The 19,133-nt window shown below is 36.0% G+C and overlaps 1 protein-coding gene across 1 annotated transcript; it reads left to right on the forward strand.

Annotated features, from left to right (window-relative positions):
* The first annotated feature begins 16,205 nt into the window (after positions 1-16,205).
* On the forward strand, positions 16,206-18,893 carry LOC145594106 (uncharacterized). Its single transcript, XM_081650442.1, has 8 exons — positions 16,206-16,269; positions 16,364-16,597; positions 16,708-16,775; positions 17,243-17,362; positions 17,461-17,606; positions 17,672-17,897; positions 18,036-18,171; positions 18,337-18,893. The coding sequence occupies exons 1-8, from the start codon at positions 16,206-16,208 to the stop codon at positions 18,891-18,893; spliced, it is 1,551 nt and encodes a 516-aa protein (XP_081506568.1).
* Positions 18,894-19,133: the final 240 nt, after the last annotated feature.

The raw sequence follows: 19,133 nt of genomic DNA on the forward strand, positions 1-19,133 counted from the left end.
TCAAAGTAGGTCTATAGTTCGATCATGCATCATTCATGCATATCCATGTGATTGACCGAGCATCACTACGCTCCTATAGCCCATGAAACTGCGCTATCCAATCAATCTTACATGCTAGTCCATTAAATGAAATCATTTATGTCCAGTTTAATGATTTCAAACTAGGAACTTAAATAATTTATGAATTTTGTTCACCTGTGGGGTTTTATTCAAAAGGTCATTAACCTAGTGAGCCCATCAATTCATAATTACTTTGGACATTTTATTTAATCTTGAAACCACGATTAAATAAGATTGAAACTTTGTTTCAATTGATAAACATAATTCCGCAAGCTAATGTATTTACTTTTGTAATATGCTTTCTCAAAACATACACAACTAAAATTACATAACTTGCTTCAATCCAAAAACCTTAGTATGACTCTCATACCTTGGTCATGGAAGGGGTTCAGTAATTAGAGTTCATGAGACATTCTCATAAACATGAACTTTGCATTTTCTAAATTTTATAATCATTTTCATCTCCATACACTAAGAATTTTCCTTCGCCCTTTCGCAAGGAACTTAAGAATTTCTAATTTGTATTCCAACGTTACATTGGATTTAGATTGAAATCTACCATCACTTGTTCTTAAAACACGTGAATCAAATAGACGAGTATAGTCCATGGTATGCATGATGCATCCTTTGCAAAATGCATAAGGATCATCACTCAAAGTCTTAATTTCATCAATCCTTTTTCAAGGTATTGAATCATTAAGCAACGTGCCATGTGACAAGGGATTGAAACTCTTTTCAATATAATGTTGAACCTTATAAGAATCTTATCAATATAAGCTCCTTAACCAAAAATCAAACATCCTTCGTGACCTATCTATATAGATCTTGAATCCCAAATGTACTCATCTTTTTCTCCAAGGTTTTCATAAAAAATGCATTAACCATTACTTGACTGTTCAAGCAACAAATAATCGCTCTTTGTACTAGACCAAGAAGACTTCATAGCTCCCACTAAACATCTTGTACACACAAGACCTTTTCTTCATTTTACGAGAACATCAAACGATTTGATTAACTCGCAAAATTAAGAACATTAACTCCCTAATGCTAACTACAATCCATTATGGATCTTCTATGCATCTCCAGGATTATTGGATCTCCAAACTTTTGATTGTATCATATACAAATCTTATTTCATGAACAACTTCAAGAAAGTGTTTTGAAATCCATCTACCAAATTTCATAAGGTAGAAATCACTAAATATCTTTAATAGATCTTTGCAACATGACTAATGTAAAGGTTTCATCGTAGTCATAGTCATACTAAGAATTTGTTGAATCCCTTAACAAGTCTTTGCTTTAGTTAGAAAACATTTTTCTTTCTTGTCTGCTTTGCTTATATTGGGTTTCACCCAATGTAAGGAAATTATTCAAGTGTCATACGCTTGCTTACAGACATAGAATCTATTTCAGATTTCATGGTTTTGAACCACTTGGAGTTATAACTTGTCAAATCATCCTTATTACTTGCATAATCATCAGGTTCCAAAATAAATATTTTAGAACTCTTAGTCAATATGAAATCATATTTCTTTGGCTAAGTTTACATATGCTAGTTATCATTGTGGGTGTTATGCAACAATTGAAACTCATACAACAACTTTGTTTAGTTTTCAATGAGAAACGACAATTGAGGATGTACACTTGGAATGTACTACCTTCGACACATGGTTATTAATCCCATTACACTTAATGAGACCACGCGTTGTCATTTGTAACATGAGGTGAATCATGCTCATATTGTTGCTTTTATTCGATAACTTCTCAAATTTCTTCGAGATTTTTGAAATCACTTTTCTTGAACTCTTTCAAGGCTCTCGAACTTTTCAAGATTCTGATACTCCCACTTGCCTTTTGAGGAGGAATATTTAGCATAGGGTGAACCAACCATGGTTTTGAACCCTGTTTGTTTGTTGCTTTTCTCGAACTCTTTCGAGATTTATACTACTCCCACTTGACCTTTTGGAACAATTTCCATAAGGGCACCTACTTGAGCAACAAACATTTTGTGCTAAGTATGGTAGTAGTACCCCGTGCTCTATATAGGAATCGAACGTGCATCAAACGGTTTAATACATGTTTTATTCCTTGCTTTTGTAGAAAGACTTAATAAAACTTTTCTTATCCACATCACATATGAAGCCTTTGCTATTTTTGATTTGACGTATGTAGTTTTTGTTCAGTTTTGAGCTTATCTTAAAAGTATATCCCTTGAAAAATGGTTGGAAGATAGGTAATTTACATCCATTATCAAAATATATCTCATATAGATTGATAGCTTCCTTCATAAACACTTCACAAGGTTTTCTTTTGGACTTTGTTGTAAAACGATTTCACAACTCTTGGATGTTTATCAATGTCTTGGCTTAAATTCTCATTATTACGATCATATTGCAATACTTTGAATGTGTTGCCAAGTACATGTCTTGACTTAAATTTTCACAATTACAATTATATTGTAGTGTAATCATTATTTTGTCAAGTTGATACTAAACTTTATACTAAACATTTTGAACTTTTCAAAATCTTCACTTCCATGCTTCAACTAAGCATAAGTAGTGATCGTATCACAAATGAAGTTTCGTTGTCCGTCTCTAGCCTTTGAACCTTTGGTTTTCTTACATCGATATGTATTCGACCTTGGGTTGTCATCATCATTTCTCTAAATGGTGACTTAGTCAAAATTTCAAATTAGAATGATAATTACATATATCAATAGATTCATAATCTAATGATATTGAAAGTCCATCCCTTTGGGTCTTTCGCATGCAATTTTCATTTTCATTCGAATTAATTGACATTTTTAGAGACTACTTATATACATAGAAATGGTTTAACTATTTCTATCATATAGAAATTTAAACCTATTTAGCAATTCAAAACACATTATGACTCAAAGAAGCATAGAATAACATTTATTCCACGTTTTTGAATCTTCGATGCTTAGTCATTACTAACATTGAATGGTGTTTTGATAATGGCAAGAATGAATAACATTTATTTAATTCTAGCCAATTATTAGTGGTGAAATACTGGTTCTACTTGTAAAGTTGCAACTTTTGCTTCCAAACTTGTAGATTATACTTGTGAAGTAGCAACATTTGCTTCTAAACTTGTAGATTTATTCCTCCTTTAGTTAAATTCTTCCTTTAGTTCAACCAGATTGTGCAATGAGTGATCTAAATAAGACATCATATGTCCAAGAAGTAGCAATATGCTAAATCAATTTCTATAGTATACTTCTTGAATTGGAACATTTCCATTCTTTTACCTTCCAACTATATGATGTAGTTTCTAATCAATTGGAATTGGTCCATTTAATTTGAAACACTTGTTGTTCATAACAACTTTTAGCATATAAGTAGTTCTAGGTTTGAGAAGTAGCAACTTGTTTGCATTTCTTGGCCTATAACATCTTAATGCAATCCTCATATATTCCTAAACCTTTCCCTTTGAGCCACATAGAACATTTCTCTTAGGTTCAAAATGATACTTTGCTTAACCTTTAAGCACATTTCATGATTTGTCTAAGTCTATTCTATCATTATTTATATTTGAGTTTAATCAAGCATTAAACTCTATATAAAGTACATGAAGAATACTGTCATTTGATCAACTTTTGATCATAGATATTTCCAATCACTTTCTTATATTCAATCATATTGAGGATAAGAGATTTTATTGGATTTTTATACTTGTCTTTTGGAGGATTTGTACCTCTCATCTCATTATATTTCTTGAAACACTTTTCAAAATGAAGATGTGTTGGCATTTTACTCAAACATTTTGAATAAAACCAACCTTAGACTTGTGACATGGATTTCTAAAACTTGCCTTTTAGAACAATCTTAGCAAAATTGGAATATAGGTTTATGGATTATCTTTTAAACCTTTTTGAGAACGTTTCTCAACTTTATTTTCAATCGAGGAGATTATATATAATAATAAAATTAGAACGACATGTTACTTATAAGTAAACGCAGAATTCAATTATGTTAAATAAATTTAAAGTACCATAAGAGAATTAAATTGGTAACTTTAAAACACTCTATTCAATTTAAGTGATCCCAACTTGAATTAAGTGATTCCAAGATCCTTTATTTGTGCAATAATTAACCAGAGTGAGGCTCTGCAATCAACCATTACATTTTCAAGGTGAGTAAACTCTTTACTGATTACAACTCTTGTAATTCTTAGTTAAATAATTAACCATCGCATGTTTAATTATTACTCTTAGCTTCAAGGTTCTAAACGTTTTAGGTAACCTTGTTGAATATAACCAATTAAAAGTGTAGTTATGCGGTCCTACCCCCACTTCCCCTAGATATATTATGATGCTCTGCTGAGGACTGACCCATCACAAACGATCAAGGTTTTCGTCGGGTTTTTAATTGGAAAAGCTGCATCAATATTACTGGGATCTAGATTTATTATGTTGTGATTAAATAGTGAACTCTAGCGCATCATCACAAAACATCAATAAAATCTAATATGCATAAAATACTGAATGCATAAATAAGACATAGCATGGCCCCTAGTCCTAAGAAAACTAATAAAGTAAATGCTCCCACTTGAATCATCATGGATCGCATCCACCTTGCTCCTTTGGGCCTTCACTTCATGGGCTTCTTGGATTAACTGCAACCTGTAATTCTACTCTATTCTATCTACGACTTAAATAAAATAAAATAAAATTACAAAATACTTTATCGGTTCGTAGACCGTACTAAGATTACAAAAATACATCACGATGCGCAGATCGTATTTAGCAATCTACTGGGCCATACTAGTCATTATATAGCAATAAAAAACATCATATATTATAAAATTTCCACATAATAAATCACTCATCATGCTTTCCTAAACTATAACATCGAATGATCATAATTAAGGAAACATGGCATCTAAATATCTCATATTTTAATTAATGTAATTAGATAATATCATATATTATTCATGATCATCAATAAAATATCATATATTCTAAATTAGTCATGAGATAGAATCAAATTTTTTTTTAATCCTAAAAGATAAATCATATTTATCCTCAAAGATTATCCTAACAAAGTTAGAAAATTCTATCTTAATTACAAGCCAATCACAATATTTTAAATCAATTATATCCAAAAATTAATTATGGGATAATCACATTATTTAAATCAATTATTATCCTTTTGGAATATGCTCAGAATATCCTAACAAATCTTATCCAAAATTAACCACTTTAATTATGGATAATTACCAATTTAACAACTTAAATATGGATAATATCAAATATAACAACTTTTGAATATTTGAATTTATCCTAAAATAAAAGATTTTATCCAAATAAAACCAATTTTATCTTTTAAAATAAAAGACCATATTTTCAAAATATTTTAACTTATCCAAAATAAAACTGATTTTATCCCAAAATAATTGGTAATTATCTTGAAATAATTTTTCAAAAAACATTTTCTTTTTTTTTTTTTTTTTTTTTGAAAATACCGCAACCACCAACGCCGGCCATCGTGGTTGGCTAGCCGAAGCTAGCCACGGTGGCTGGCTGTCGTGACAGCAGCCACTGCCTCAAAGGGCAGCAGCGTGGAGCTGCTTCAGCTGGGCTGCAGGCCACCGTGGTTGGCTAGCCGAAGCTAGCCACGGTGGCTGGCTGCCGTGACAGCAGCCACTGCCTCAAAGGGCAGCAGCGTGGAGCTGCTTCTGCTGGGCTGCAGGCCACCGTGCATGGCCAGCCAAGGCTAGCCACGGTGGCTGGCTGCTTTGCAGCAGCCACTGCCGCCCTGCCGCGCAAGGCAGCAGCAGCACCAGTGGTGGCAGCCGCGGCAGCAGCCGTGCAATGGTTGCACGCTGCTGCCCACAGCCACCATGGACCGCCGCCCTCCCTAACCCTCCCTCTTGGACCACCACCTGGTCGGCAGCCGCCGTGGCCGCGCCACCCAGCCGCAGTTGCCGACCAAATTTTTTTTTTTTTGTGTTTTAATTTAATTAAAATAACATTTATCCTAATTAAATTAAATCAGTCCATAAGATTAAAATTAAATCACATTCAACTTTAAAATTAGGGTTCATTATAAAATTAATCCCAATTTAATTCTAACATTTAAAATTAAATCTATGATCATACATAAAACATTTTTATGCATAAATCAACCCAATTAAAATTATGAAAAATAAAACAAATCGAATTAGATCAAAATCAAGCACAAAAATCATATTTTAGGGCTAGGATTTTCGAAAAAATTCGACATTAGGGTTCTAGGGCTCGAAATTTTCGAACATATTAGGGCTTAATTCGGTCCTCTTCATGGCTATTTGAGCAAAATTAAATCGCATTTAATCTATTCCAAAAGTTTAATCACATTAAAAGTAACAATTGAACCATAATGAAATATTCTCCCTCCTAATTGAATTAAAATTGTGGATTATCAAAGAATTATTGGCATTATGCGTAAATGCAATAGGCTAACTGATACCACTGTAGGTGTTTATAGGTACTACGCAGCGGAAATAAACATGAATCATATTCATACATTACCTAATCCAAGGATCTAATGCATAACACATAAAGAACAAATAATTGTACCTTTGAAGCGTGGTTCCACGTGTGATCGAGCAAGAACAATGGGAGATAAAGAACCCCAAGCGTGATTCCTCTACTTGGTCCACGGGCACAAGTTAAACCTCCACTAATGCTAGTTAATCGTGACTGAATGCTTCAATCAACCTTCAACGGAGAGGAGAGGAGACAAATGAGCCACGAACCACCACCACCACCACGAGCAACCACCTTGCTAGGGTAGTCCGTACAGTTGTACGGATGAAGTGAAGGAGAGAGGCGTGTGAGTGAGAGTCCTAGAGTGTTTTGTTGCTTGTTTCATAATTCACTGTATGAGTGAGTTATGACTTAATGCAACCCTAGGCATGGCCTCTATTTATTTATCACATATATAATTAGAGTCCATGTGAAGCCTAAACACTTAGCCCACTTCTAACTCACTAGCTCTATTCCTTATATGGCTTGTTATATCCTCATGAGGCCCATTAATGGGCCTCTTACTTGTTTAACCCAATACCCTTGTTGTGTGACCTTATAGGATCCATTCTATAAGGCTTTGGGCTATTTAACTAACCCAAAGATCAATTATCATATCTAGCACCAGATATTGACGACCCTATAGAATGAACTTATTATCTCCATAATAGTGATCCTTGATATATCTAGCAATTGCACTGATCGAAGACATAATTCCTTCACCCCAGCCGCCTTCTCAACTTCGTCCTCTTCCTCTTCCTGTTTCTCTTGGTGAGGAGCATTCCCAAATTCAAAGGATAACACTCTGTCCAGATCTGCTCCCTCGGCCGAGCTTCGTCCTCTGGAGCTATGGCCGCCTCTAGCGAAGGGATAATCTTCTGCAATTAATGGGCTATTGCCCTTGTCTTTTGTAGTGGTCGCCTGACTTCCCGTAGGAGGGGCACTGTGAGGAGGCAGGTCAGACGGTTCAGTAATTGAGATCCCCGTCCTTGGTCTGTCCGACCTGCTATGTTGGAGATGGGGTTGAGAAGGAGAAGGGACGGACGGACCATCGTCCGCCCGAGAAGAAGAAGGAGGTCCTTCACGAGATGGCAACTCGGCCTCATCCATGACCGAGTTGGCATACTAGGGGAACCTTAGTTTCAGAGTTCACCTGGACGTTCCCACCACAGAAGAAGCGTCTTGAGCTCTTTAGCTTCTTCGAAAGAAGAGGTAACCTCCACGGCCGAATGATGAGTGCCCGTGGAGGTGGTTGTACGGTTGGTAGACCCGGTCTCAATATCAGTGTTGTTTAGGTCATAAAGGACCCTAGGATTAACCAGACTACCGTCTGGGTTTCTGGCTACGTGACGTTCACGCGTACGCATAGTCCTTGCCATGTTCTCCTGTTGGGACAGAGAAGAACAAGTGGAAGTGAGTAGGTACAAACTAGACATAGACCCACTCGAAGAAGGAGACAACTCTTCTCCGTCCACTCTAGACTCCTCTGTCCTAGGCGAACGACCGACCTCATGAGGAGAAACGGACGAAGCCGAGTGTTGAGCCAGATTCAAAATAAAGAGAAAATAACACAAGTAAAGAATAAGGAAGAAGTAACAGGCGGCCTACCTCTGTACGTGTTGAAAACTTGACAAGTTCTTGAAGGTCTTGATGATTGACCGGAAAACTCAAAAATGTCCGGAAAACTCAAATTACGCGGTGGAGCTCTTGAAGATTCAGGGGAAATCACTTTCTCTATCTAGAAAGGCTCTGACTTCTCTCTAGAATTCTCAAGATTGTAAAGTGCCAAAATGTGGTCAAACCCCTCATATTTATAGACCAAATTTATGGGGGCAAAATGGTAAAACCATCTTTCCCGCCTAAGGATTCAAACGGTTACTTTTTGAAAAAGTTAACCTATAATTCAAAATGTTGGTAGTAGGGTTCCGTCAACTTGGATGAAAAAAGAGACGGACGAGTAACGGCGCGTCCAAATAGACGGCCGAGTTAGCGGAATTAAAATTTCCATCTCAAAAGACCTAGCGTCCGCATCTTCTTCCAAAAAAACCAGGTGGCAAGATCCGGCCGCCTAATTCCCAAACCTTATTAGTTCGGGGAAAATTCCATGCGGTCAAGACACGACTTTTGGTCTAAAGCGTCCGCCCCTTCAGCTGGCGGACATGATCTGTCCGCCCCTTCAGCTGGCGGACCATTTACAAGCTCAAATCTCTAAATACTCGGACGCATTAAGACGAGTAGAAGATTAGAGGAGGCGGCCTGTAAGCGTACGAGCCACCCCCTTTGAGGGGCAAATTTTTAGGGTAAAAATAACCATAAAAACATGGTCCAATCCCGTAGTGACACATGGCCCAGTCAAAAGGGCGAAACGTGTCTCTATGGGAAGATGGCGCATGTCAGATGCCCTAAAGAGCACCTGAAATCATCAAGAGCAAGGGCCCTTATTACATTAAGGCCCAAATCCCGTGAAAAGTTAGTGAAAGCCGCAAAGTGGCACCCCTTGCGACACGTGGTACTCTCTGATTGCGCAGCTAATCATGTTAGAAATTTTAGGGTACAAACCCTAAAGAGGCACACACTCCCACCCCTATAGATACCCCAATCATTTATGTTGGGAGGGGTGGATTGTGACATAACCTTAAAAAGACCATTAAAACGCTCCAACTACTCTCTACTTTCTCTCTCTAGATTTTCCGTTTCCTGATCTCTAACTTAATCGTCGGAGGCGAATATTCCGGCAAAGGAATATTCGTTCATTTTACAGGTGTCCATGTCTCATTGCTTAAAGAGCGCGACCAGTATCCGAGGAGATCACAAAATACCTCAAAACAACATGTATCTGGCAGATCCAGCCCCCAGGAATGGCGGCTTTCAAGGCCCAAATCCTAAGGGGCCCCTGCAAAAACGGCGTACCCTTCCCTAGGTCATCAAACCCTAGGAAGGGCAAACTTCCCAAGTTCCCTATAAATAGGGAACATTCCCCTAATTTATTGGGGATCTTTTCTACAACTTTTATAACATAACTCTGATTGAATACCAATCTTTGTCTGATCTGTCACTCTCAAGAAACAGACCACCTGAGCTTGGAATCCGAGCACATAACCTTCTTTCCGCACGTTTTACTCCAAACCCTTGCTAACTTAATCTTTTGAGGCGGACCACCGACCATTCGGTGTTCCGTTGTTTTGCAGGTATAGGAGCCTCTTGCTGAATCCAGTCTTAGTGTTGTAACTCTCCCGAGGGATACAAAAAAACCCAAAACATCAACCATCTCCAATCACCACAAGCTGCTCCCTCAGGCTACCGCCAGAACCGCCAGCAACAACCCCCATAACATCGCAGCCCCACCTTAAACCAGACTCACAATACCACCATTTCAACCATCATAACCCCCTTATCTCACACCAATCTCATCTCACCAATTCGCACCTCCCACCACTTTACGTAACTGCCCAAACCACCAATTGAATTCGGCAGCCCCTAAATCACAGCCACCACATAGCAATCCCCAAAGCAATCTAGCACCGCAGCCGCAAAATTGCAGCAAAGCAGAAGCGAGCAACAACCCAGGCCACCGCGGGCGTGACCTTGGGTCCTTCCACCCTTTCCAAATTTTCCGGAGATGGTAGGAAGATGCCTAGCCGCGGCCGCTCCGAGTTTCATGTGTGAGTTGTACGGATTAATGAAGTTGGACGGCTACGATTAACCCACTCAAATCCACGGATGAGATCGGTGATGATGGTGTTTTGATTGGTGATTATAGCCATTGATGCTGATGATGCGTTGTGGGGATGAGATCAGAGCAGCCACGAAATGGGGGGAATTAGGGGGTCTGATTTGTTTTTGGTGGAATTTTATTTTGTTTTTCTTTCTTTTTCTTTTTACTTTTATTCCTTTTCCTTCTTTATTTAATTTATTTCATTATTTTACTTTTCTTTTTCCTTTTATTTTAACTTGTAATACAAATACCTTTTGGTGTTTAATACTCTCTCAACAATAATTCACCCTAGTCTACTTTACCCTATCTCTCTTAGGGTTAGGTTAGGATTTTCTTCTCTAGTTTAGGAGTTGTTTTAGAGAGAGAAAGCTTGGATTTCAATGGAGATTTGAGGTTTTGAAGAAGCAAATTTGTGGATTCTTCTCTCAATTATTCAATGACCATTTCTAACTTTCTCTCATCTTTAGTGCTTTCATTAATTCTTGTTTTTTCTTATTTGTTTGTTGATTTGAGTAATTAATTAGATTAGTTGTTTGATTCTTGATTTATTTCTTGTTTTACCTTGTTTTCCATGTGTTTTGTTCATCAAGTTATCTTAGATTTTGTTCTAGATAAATGGATGAAGATTATGTTGATGAATTGAATGATTGATTGTGATTAGTATATATGCAATTGACTCTTGATTATTGTGTATGGATGATGCTTATATGGATTAGAATCTTTCTAGCTAATATATTCTATGTTCTTAATTGTGCTTCCAATCAATTTTATGAAAGTGAGCTGTTTGAGAGTTTAAATTCTTCCATACCTATGTTAGGCTAGTTGCACGAGAGTGAAGTAGTTAAGTAGGATAATTAGCATGCTTAATTGTGCGAGAGTGAGTTGAGTGTGTTGATCATTCCCAATTGAGGTCATTTTCATCGAATTGCAACTTTGCTGTTGAATGCATTAATGTAATTGGATTCCGCTTTTCCTAGTTTTAGTTGTTTTCTCTAAGTTGTGTCTAATGTGCCTCTCTCTCTATCTCACAACTTTTCCTAGTAGTCTAATTAGCATAGATTGATACACTTAGTCTTCATGGTTCGACCGTTTACTTTCTACTAACTAGTTTAAATTAGTGTAAGTCTAGGTTTATAAATATCTAATTTGATTAGGGTAGTAGACGAACGACCTACTTTCCCTTGATCAATTATTTGCAGCTAACATTTAACTACGCCAGTTGCGAATAATGTGTTTTATATATATTTACATGTTATTTGCAACTGGCCTACTTTATGCCCGCTGCTAATAATGCTTATTTGCAGCAGGCATTTTACTAGGCCTGTTGCAAATATAATAATATATTTTAAAAAAAATATTGCAAAAAAATAATTAAACCACACATGAACCACCATAGATATAATAACAATTCGCCATCACAAAACTAATAATTAAGAAACAGTAATTTTTACAAAAAAAATTGATAGAGTTTCCTTTAAATTTGAACTAATCCACCCAATCAATTTGGGGATAATAATTAATCATAAACCTGCCAAATTACAATACGCCGTCCTTATAATCAACATCAAACCTATCAAAATTTGGCATTGTTTCCTTTGTAAGTTCAGCTAATCCAACATCTTCTTAAAAACCAACTATCATCACAATCCCCTAAAAGAAAAAAAAAAAAAAACTCAAATAAATACTAATAGTTGAGTAAACATTTCCATCAAAAAAATCTAAACAAAACTAAGATTAATCTTTCAATAAATATTTATTCTCAAATTTCATTAAGCTCTCCATCATTGTATGATGCATCTCTTTCCAAGTACACCTTAATAAAAAATTAGAAATTAGGAAAAATGTTAGTCAAAGTAAATATGTAATAATACTACTACCTTCGATTTTTTTTATGTGCAACTTTGGAATTTTTTATATCTCATAAATAATACTCCAAAGTTGCACATAAAAGAAATCGGAAGTAGTATATACATACTACAATTTATTGAGCTTATGGATAGCTCTTTTTTTTCGCTAGTGCAAAATTAACCTTAAGTAACACCCAAAAAGTGTTGCATAAAATAATAAAAATGTTATTATAATAGACAATAGGTAACACTTTTTTGGGTGATACTTCCGCCCATGTTACCTAAGGTCTTATATAACACTTTGGGTAACATATGGTAACACTTTAAAAAAATGTTACTATAAATTGTCTTATGTTACACTTATGTACTATTACTATCATTTTTAAAGTGTTACTTTTTATTTCTTAGGTAACACTTACTTATCGTTAGTAACACTTTTCAATCATTTAGCAACACTTTATCAGACATTATGTATCACTTTTTCGAATTAATATAACACCTTATTAAATTATAGGTAACACTTATTATAATAATAATAATAATAATAATTATTATTATTATTATTATTATTATTATTATTGTTATTATTATTATTATTATTATTATCATCACAAGTAGAAAAGGTGTAATGGGCTCCGGTGCCTAGCTTTAACATCAAGGGCACCGAATTTTCCCTTGATTTGATTCTCTTTATGCAAAAAAAAAAAAAAAAAAAAAAAAAAAAAAAAAAAAAAAAAAAAAACTAGAATTGATGATAAACAAACCATTATATATATATATATATATATATATATATATATATATATATATATATATATATATATAATATAGATTTTTTTAGTTAATATGTGCCTGTTATATTACAATTTAATCAAAAAGAAAATAAAAATATAAAATACAATGCTAAAGGCTAAGTAGTAGTAAAGCACAACATAAGCAGCAGCAGTGTTGAAACACGATCATTCACAGCCTCCTCCTTCCTCTAATCCCTCCTTTTATGCGAGTATGTACTGGCTACTGGGATGGGAGTCACATCCTTTGGAATGAAGAAACAAGTGCATCAGTACAAGGTTCGTCAAATAAAATGGAGATGCTAAGCACACTTCAACACAAAGTTAATTAATTATTCACTACAATCTCAGTTCTAAGAAACCTATCAGTCATTTTGGCACTGAAAATTACACCGATACACTAGGAAATGAGGACCAGTCTTAAGCAATCATAGTACATAAGAAATTTTAAGCCTAATGCTAAGATAAAATTCACCTACTATAAAGGTTGTACCACGCTAGCCCGACACTGCACGAATGGACATATCCGTCTAAGAACTAATAGCAGAATTAATACTCAACACTTATTCCAGTGTTGGCGTCTCGTTACAATATCATCTTTAAACTTTAAATATCATCTTTGAACTTTATTAATAGATTCCTGCCTACATCATAGTATATACATTTTGATCTGGTATAATCAATAAAAGAATAAATCAGGTAAATTTGTATGAATAACACACAAAATATAGTAGACATGTGAACTGTCTAGCACTTTCAGCAAGTTATCATGTTTCAAGAGAAATTCAAAATGGGCACACTTAAGGTGAATTATATTACTCAGAAGTAAAACAAAACCTTAATTAAATCCATTATATCTCCAAAAGGTTATTAGTTATATCCAATACTAGATAGCTAATGTCAGTCAGTTAGAGTGGAGGTAAATGTATCCAGCAACAAGATAATGCTAGGAAAACTAATCTCGTCAATCATGCTCAATTATTCTATATCATACTGCAATATACTAGCTTAATAGACAGTATGCTTTCAGCAAGTTTGAGTTCCCCTGGACCCTTTTTATTTAATCACAACTCGGTTTAAAATTCAACAAAGATCAAATTACATGTTCAATCAAATAACAATAATCGAAAAGAACAAAAATAAAAAAATTTCAAACATATCTAAATACATCAAAAAATTCAGAATCATGAAAATTTCAGTAAGAAAATAGTGAAATAAAAAATGTTAATAGGCAAATTCAACATCAAATTAACAAATTATCAACAAGATAGAGTAAGGGAATTTAAATCCTAACTTTGCAATCATGGAAATGTCTAATATTGCAATCATATAGCAATTCTGAATTAATTTCTCCTCATGCCAGAATAAGATAGACAGCAGTGTTGGACGACTGAGCACCTCAAACCAAGTAGAATTCACAAAACCTCAATACTATTAACTATTAAAAAATTTGGTCCATATAAGCCCCTATAAAACTAATTGGAAATTACTTGAATCATAATCCTTGTAATAATAATCAATCATCAATAAATCATAAGTTTGACGATAAAAATTGAATACCCAAATACTAATTTAACAAAAATCGATTTAAACCGCAAATGATAAGAGAAATAAAAACCCCTAAAATTCTTTGAAACTCTTAATCAATCACAAGTTTTACCACCAAACTTCTGGTAAACATAGGTAAGACCACACTTAATTTCTTAATGATACAGGAAGAATTATGCACATAACAAACTAATTACTTTGTATCAAGTTTTGGCGGGAAAAGTTGTTATAACAACTTTTGTCCTTTAGTAGTTTGTTACAGTTTCTTAAGGGAATCTTTGAAAAGCTTAGCTGGTTATTTAGTGTTGTAATTAATGCCTCACACTTAATAATTGATTACAACAAAATTCCTCTATCTATCTTCTCTCTCTTTCTCTTTCTAGTTTCTTCTTCTTCTTCCTCTCTTCTTCTATTCTGTTTTATCACCATTATTCTGCAAATTGGAGCTAATTTCTAGCTTAATTTCATCATCAGTGGTATCAGAGCAAACGCTGCTCACTCTGCATTCTGGCACTTTCACTCTTGACTCGGGTGACCAGGATAGAAGCACAGTTGCACGCTTTGGAGAAACATTTGGAGACACACTCTCTGGCTACTGATCAGAAGCTGGAGGATCTTTCTCAGGATTCCAATCGAAAGTTCGAGGATATTTTGCACATGATCCGGTCTCTGAAGGATCAAATCACTAACTCCAGATTACCTAGACCTAAGGATCGTTTCCATCAACCTAGATTGGGGTATACTCCTAAGCTTGACTTTCCTAAATTTGATAGTTCAAATCCTAGAATCTAAATAAAAAAATGTTGTAAATATTTTACTCTATGCAAAATTCCTGATGATCAAGAAGTTGATTTAGCATCTCTTAACATGATTGATAAGGTAGAAAATTGGGTGACTAGTTATATGTCTTCTAGAATCTCTGTTGATTGGAATGATTTTGTGCTTTATGTCAATAGTCGATTTAAGGATGAGGTTGGGGTGAATGTTGTGGAAGAATTTAATAAGTTATAGCAATTTTGTAGTATTGAATCTTATGTAGATGAATTTGAGAATTTAAGAGCTGTTATGCTACAGAAACCTAGTGTCCGACCCTTTGTAAAGGCCTTTAAACCTCAATCCATTGCTTCAGCAGTTGAGTATGCTAGATTGCAAACTGAATCCATCACTATCAATTCCCCAAAATCTTTTCAGCCTACCCATTTTTTCACACCAAAGAACCACCAATCTTTTTTCCCTTCCAATTCTTCTAAACCACCACTTTTACCTACACCACCAAATAAGCCCTTTCCACTCCCTAAATCAACCACAAAAGCTTTTCAAAGATCCAGATATGTGTGCCTGCTGAGGTGAGAGCAGAGAAAATTGCCAAAGGTCTTTGTTACTACTGCGATGCACCATATGATAAGAACCATGTGTTTCAATTTAAGGAACCTCAACTCTTTACTGTGGAAATTCCAGTCTCAACTGAGATAGAAGAGATTGAACCTCAACTCTTCACCATGGAAATTCCTGGCTCAGTTGAGGTAGAGGAAAGTGATGAGGTGGGTTTGGATGTTTTTTAGAGTGAGTTTGCCTTTGACCCACGAATTTCCTTGAGTGCCCTGAGTGGCAGTAAGAATTTTCACACAGTGAGAGTCAAAGCTTTGGTGGGAAGCAGGCCTTTGTAAACATTGATTGACTTAGGCACCACTCACAACTTCTTAGATAGTTATATGGCTGTTACCTTGGGATGTAAGGTGGAACTTATTACTAGACTATCTGTCACAGCTGCAGATGGTAACAATTTGCTATGTAATTCTATTAGTAGGAATTTTTCATGGTCTCCTAGGGGGTCATGATTTTGTTGATGATGTCATGTTAATTGCATTAGGGAGTTGTGACATGGTTTTGGGTGTTCAATGGTTGAGTACCCTTGGGTTTATATCTTGGAATTTCAGGCAACTAACAATGAAGTTTTACCGTCATAATGACTTTATTGAGCTGAAGGGAGTTCCTACTGCTAAGATTAAAATGAGTGAGAATGGCCCTTCTTCTAAGTTGTTTCAGCAGGCTGCTGAGTTCTGTTTTATGCAAGTTACTGATCTTGCACATTCAGCACCACGTGGTTTGTTTCAACTTTCTAGCTAAAGACTCAGTTTGCTAGCATTTTTTAGGAACCTACCACCTTACCACCTAGTAGGGGTGTGTTTAATCACAAGATTCCCTTGGAACCAGGGAGCAGGGCAATCTATATCAAGCCATATAGGTATCCTCTCAAGCAAAAGGATGTCATTAAGCAGTTGGTAAATGAGATGCTTGAAAGGGGCATTATTCAGAACAGTTCTAGTCCTTTTGCCTCCACAGTGTTAGTAGGGAAAAAGGATGAAACCTAGAGGTTATGTGTTGATTACAGAGAGTTAAATAAGATAACTATAACGAATAAGTTCCCAATTCCTGTTTTAGAGGAGCTTATTGATGAATTGGTAGGTGCTGTTGTTTTCACTAAATTAGATCGGCTATCATCAGTTAAGAATTCCTCCAAATGATGTGTTCAAGACTGCTTTCAAAACTCATGAGGGGCACTATGAGTTTTTAGTCATGCACTTTGGCTTGACAAATGCTCCTTCCTCTTTTCAAAGTTGGATGAATTCAGTCTTTAAGCCTGTTTTGAGAAAGTGTGTGCTTGTCTTCTTTGATGACATTATAGTCTATAGTAAAAGCTTGGATGAGCATTCACAACATCTTACTATTGTGTTTCTCTCTGATGCAGCAACACTCTTTATATGCTAAATTGAGTAAATGTTCTTTTGTTACTTACTCGGGTCATTTCATCTCTACAAAAGGGGTAGAAACTGATCCTGCAAAGGTTGATGCAGTTAATTCGATCTTGGCATGTCCCTGCTAATGCGAAGGAATTGAGGGGTTTTCTAGGCCTGCCTGGATATTAAAGAAAGTTTATCAAAGGCTATGCTACATGATTTGTTAAAGAAAGGGGCATTTGAGCGGACTTATGATGCTCAAGCTGCTTTCTCCTCTCTCAAGGTCGCCTTGGCTACTGCTCAGTATTATCTATCCCAGATTTCAAAAAGCAATTTGTCATTGAGACAGATGCTTCAAAGACAGGCTTTGGTGCTGTCTTAATGTAGGATAGTCATCCCCTTGCATTTATCAGTAAGTCTTTGGTTCCTAAATGGCAAAGGTTATCTGTCTATGAAAAGGAACTGCTTGCCATGGTCTTTGCAGTCCAAAAATGGGAGCAATATATGACTGGTTCTCTTTTTTTTGTCAAAACTGACGAGAAAAGCTTGAAATGGTTGCTGGAACAAAAGATATCAACCCCCTTTCAGCAGTATTGGATGGGATTTAATTATGAGATACAGTATAGAGCTGGGAAGGATATTCTTACTGCTGATGCCTTGTCTAGGGTGCAGGATTCTGCATGCTATTTTTGGCTATCTCAGTTGTAGATTCTGATTTGGCTACCTTGATCCAATGACAATACTAAGTCCCTTTTTCAATCTTTATCTGCTGAGTCTGACCCTACTCTAGATTACCGTTTGCAGGATGGATTAGTCAAGAGACATGGCATGATTGTTTTTGGTTCTTATGAGAATCTAAGGAAAAAGTTGCTCAATTGGCAACATGCTTGCCTGGAGGTTGGTCATTATGGCAGGGACCAAACCTTGAAAAGATTGCAAGGTATTTTTTATTGGAGGGGGATAGCTAAGGATGTGAGTCAATTTGTGAGAAGGTCTGTTTCATGTCAGGCTTCAAAATATGATACCTCTGTTAAACCTAGAAAACTACAGCCTCTTCCTATCCCAGACCTGGTATGGACTAACATTTCCATGGATTTCATTACAGGTTTGCCTTTGTCTATGGGAATGTCTGTAATTTTTGTGGTGGTTCACAGATTGAGCAAGTATGCTCATTTTATAGCTCTCAAACATCCTTTCTTTACTGTGGATGTTGCCCAAGCCTACCTTGACTATGTTTTTAAGCTACATGGTTGGCCTAGAAGTATAGTGAGTGATAGGGACCTTATTTTTCTGAGACAATTCTGGAAGGGGTTGTTTACTCTTTGTGGAGCTGAGTTTTTGTTGTCTTCGGCCTACCATCCTGAAACTGATGGACAGACTAACATGGTGAATAGGTGCCTTGAAGCATATTTGAGGTGTGTGACCAGTGAGAGACCTAAAGAATGGTGCAAGTATTTGCTAGTTGTTGAGTGGTGGTACAACACTCATTTTCACAATTCTGCTAAGCTCACCCCATATGAGATTGTGTATAATCAACCTCCTCCTATTCATTTACCTTATTTACCTAGTGAATCAAGTAATGAGTTGGTGAACGGGTGTATGATTAGAAGAGAACAAATGATTTCTGTTCAGAAACAGAATTTACCGAAGGCACAAGACTGATTTAAAAAGGTATGAGAGAAGTTTTTCCGTAGGAGCTTGGGTGTGGCTAAATTTACAAGGGTATAAACAACAGTCATTTCAGCATCGAAGCAATCAGAAGCTAGCTGCTAGGTTCTTTGGGCCATTTCAGGTCATTGCTCGATTGGCAAGGTAGCTTACAAATTGCAGCTGCCATCTCATGCTAAGGTCCATAATATCTTTCATGTGTCTCAGTTAAAGGCTTTGCATGGTCCTTTGCCT

The sequence above is a fragment of the Chenopodium album genome, chromosome 19 (assembly GCF_948465745.1).
Source record: "Chenopodium album chromosome 19, dcCheAlbu1.1, whole genome shotgun sequence".
NCBI classification, from domain to species: domain Eukaryota; kingdom Viridiplantae; phylum Streptophyta; class Magnoliopsida; order Caryophyllales; family Amaranthaceae; genus Chenopodium; species Chenopodium album.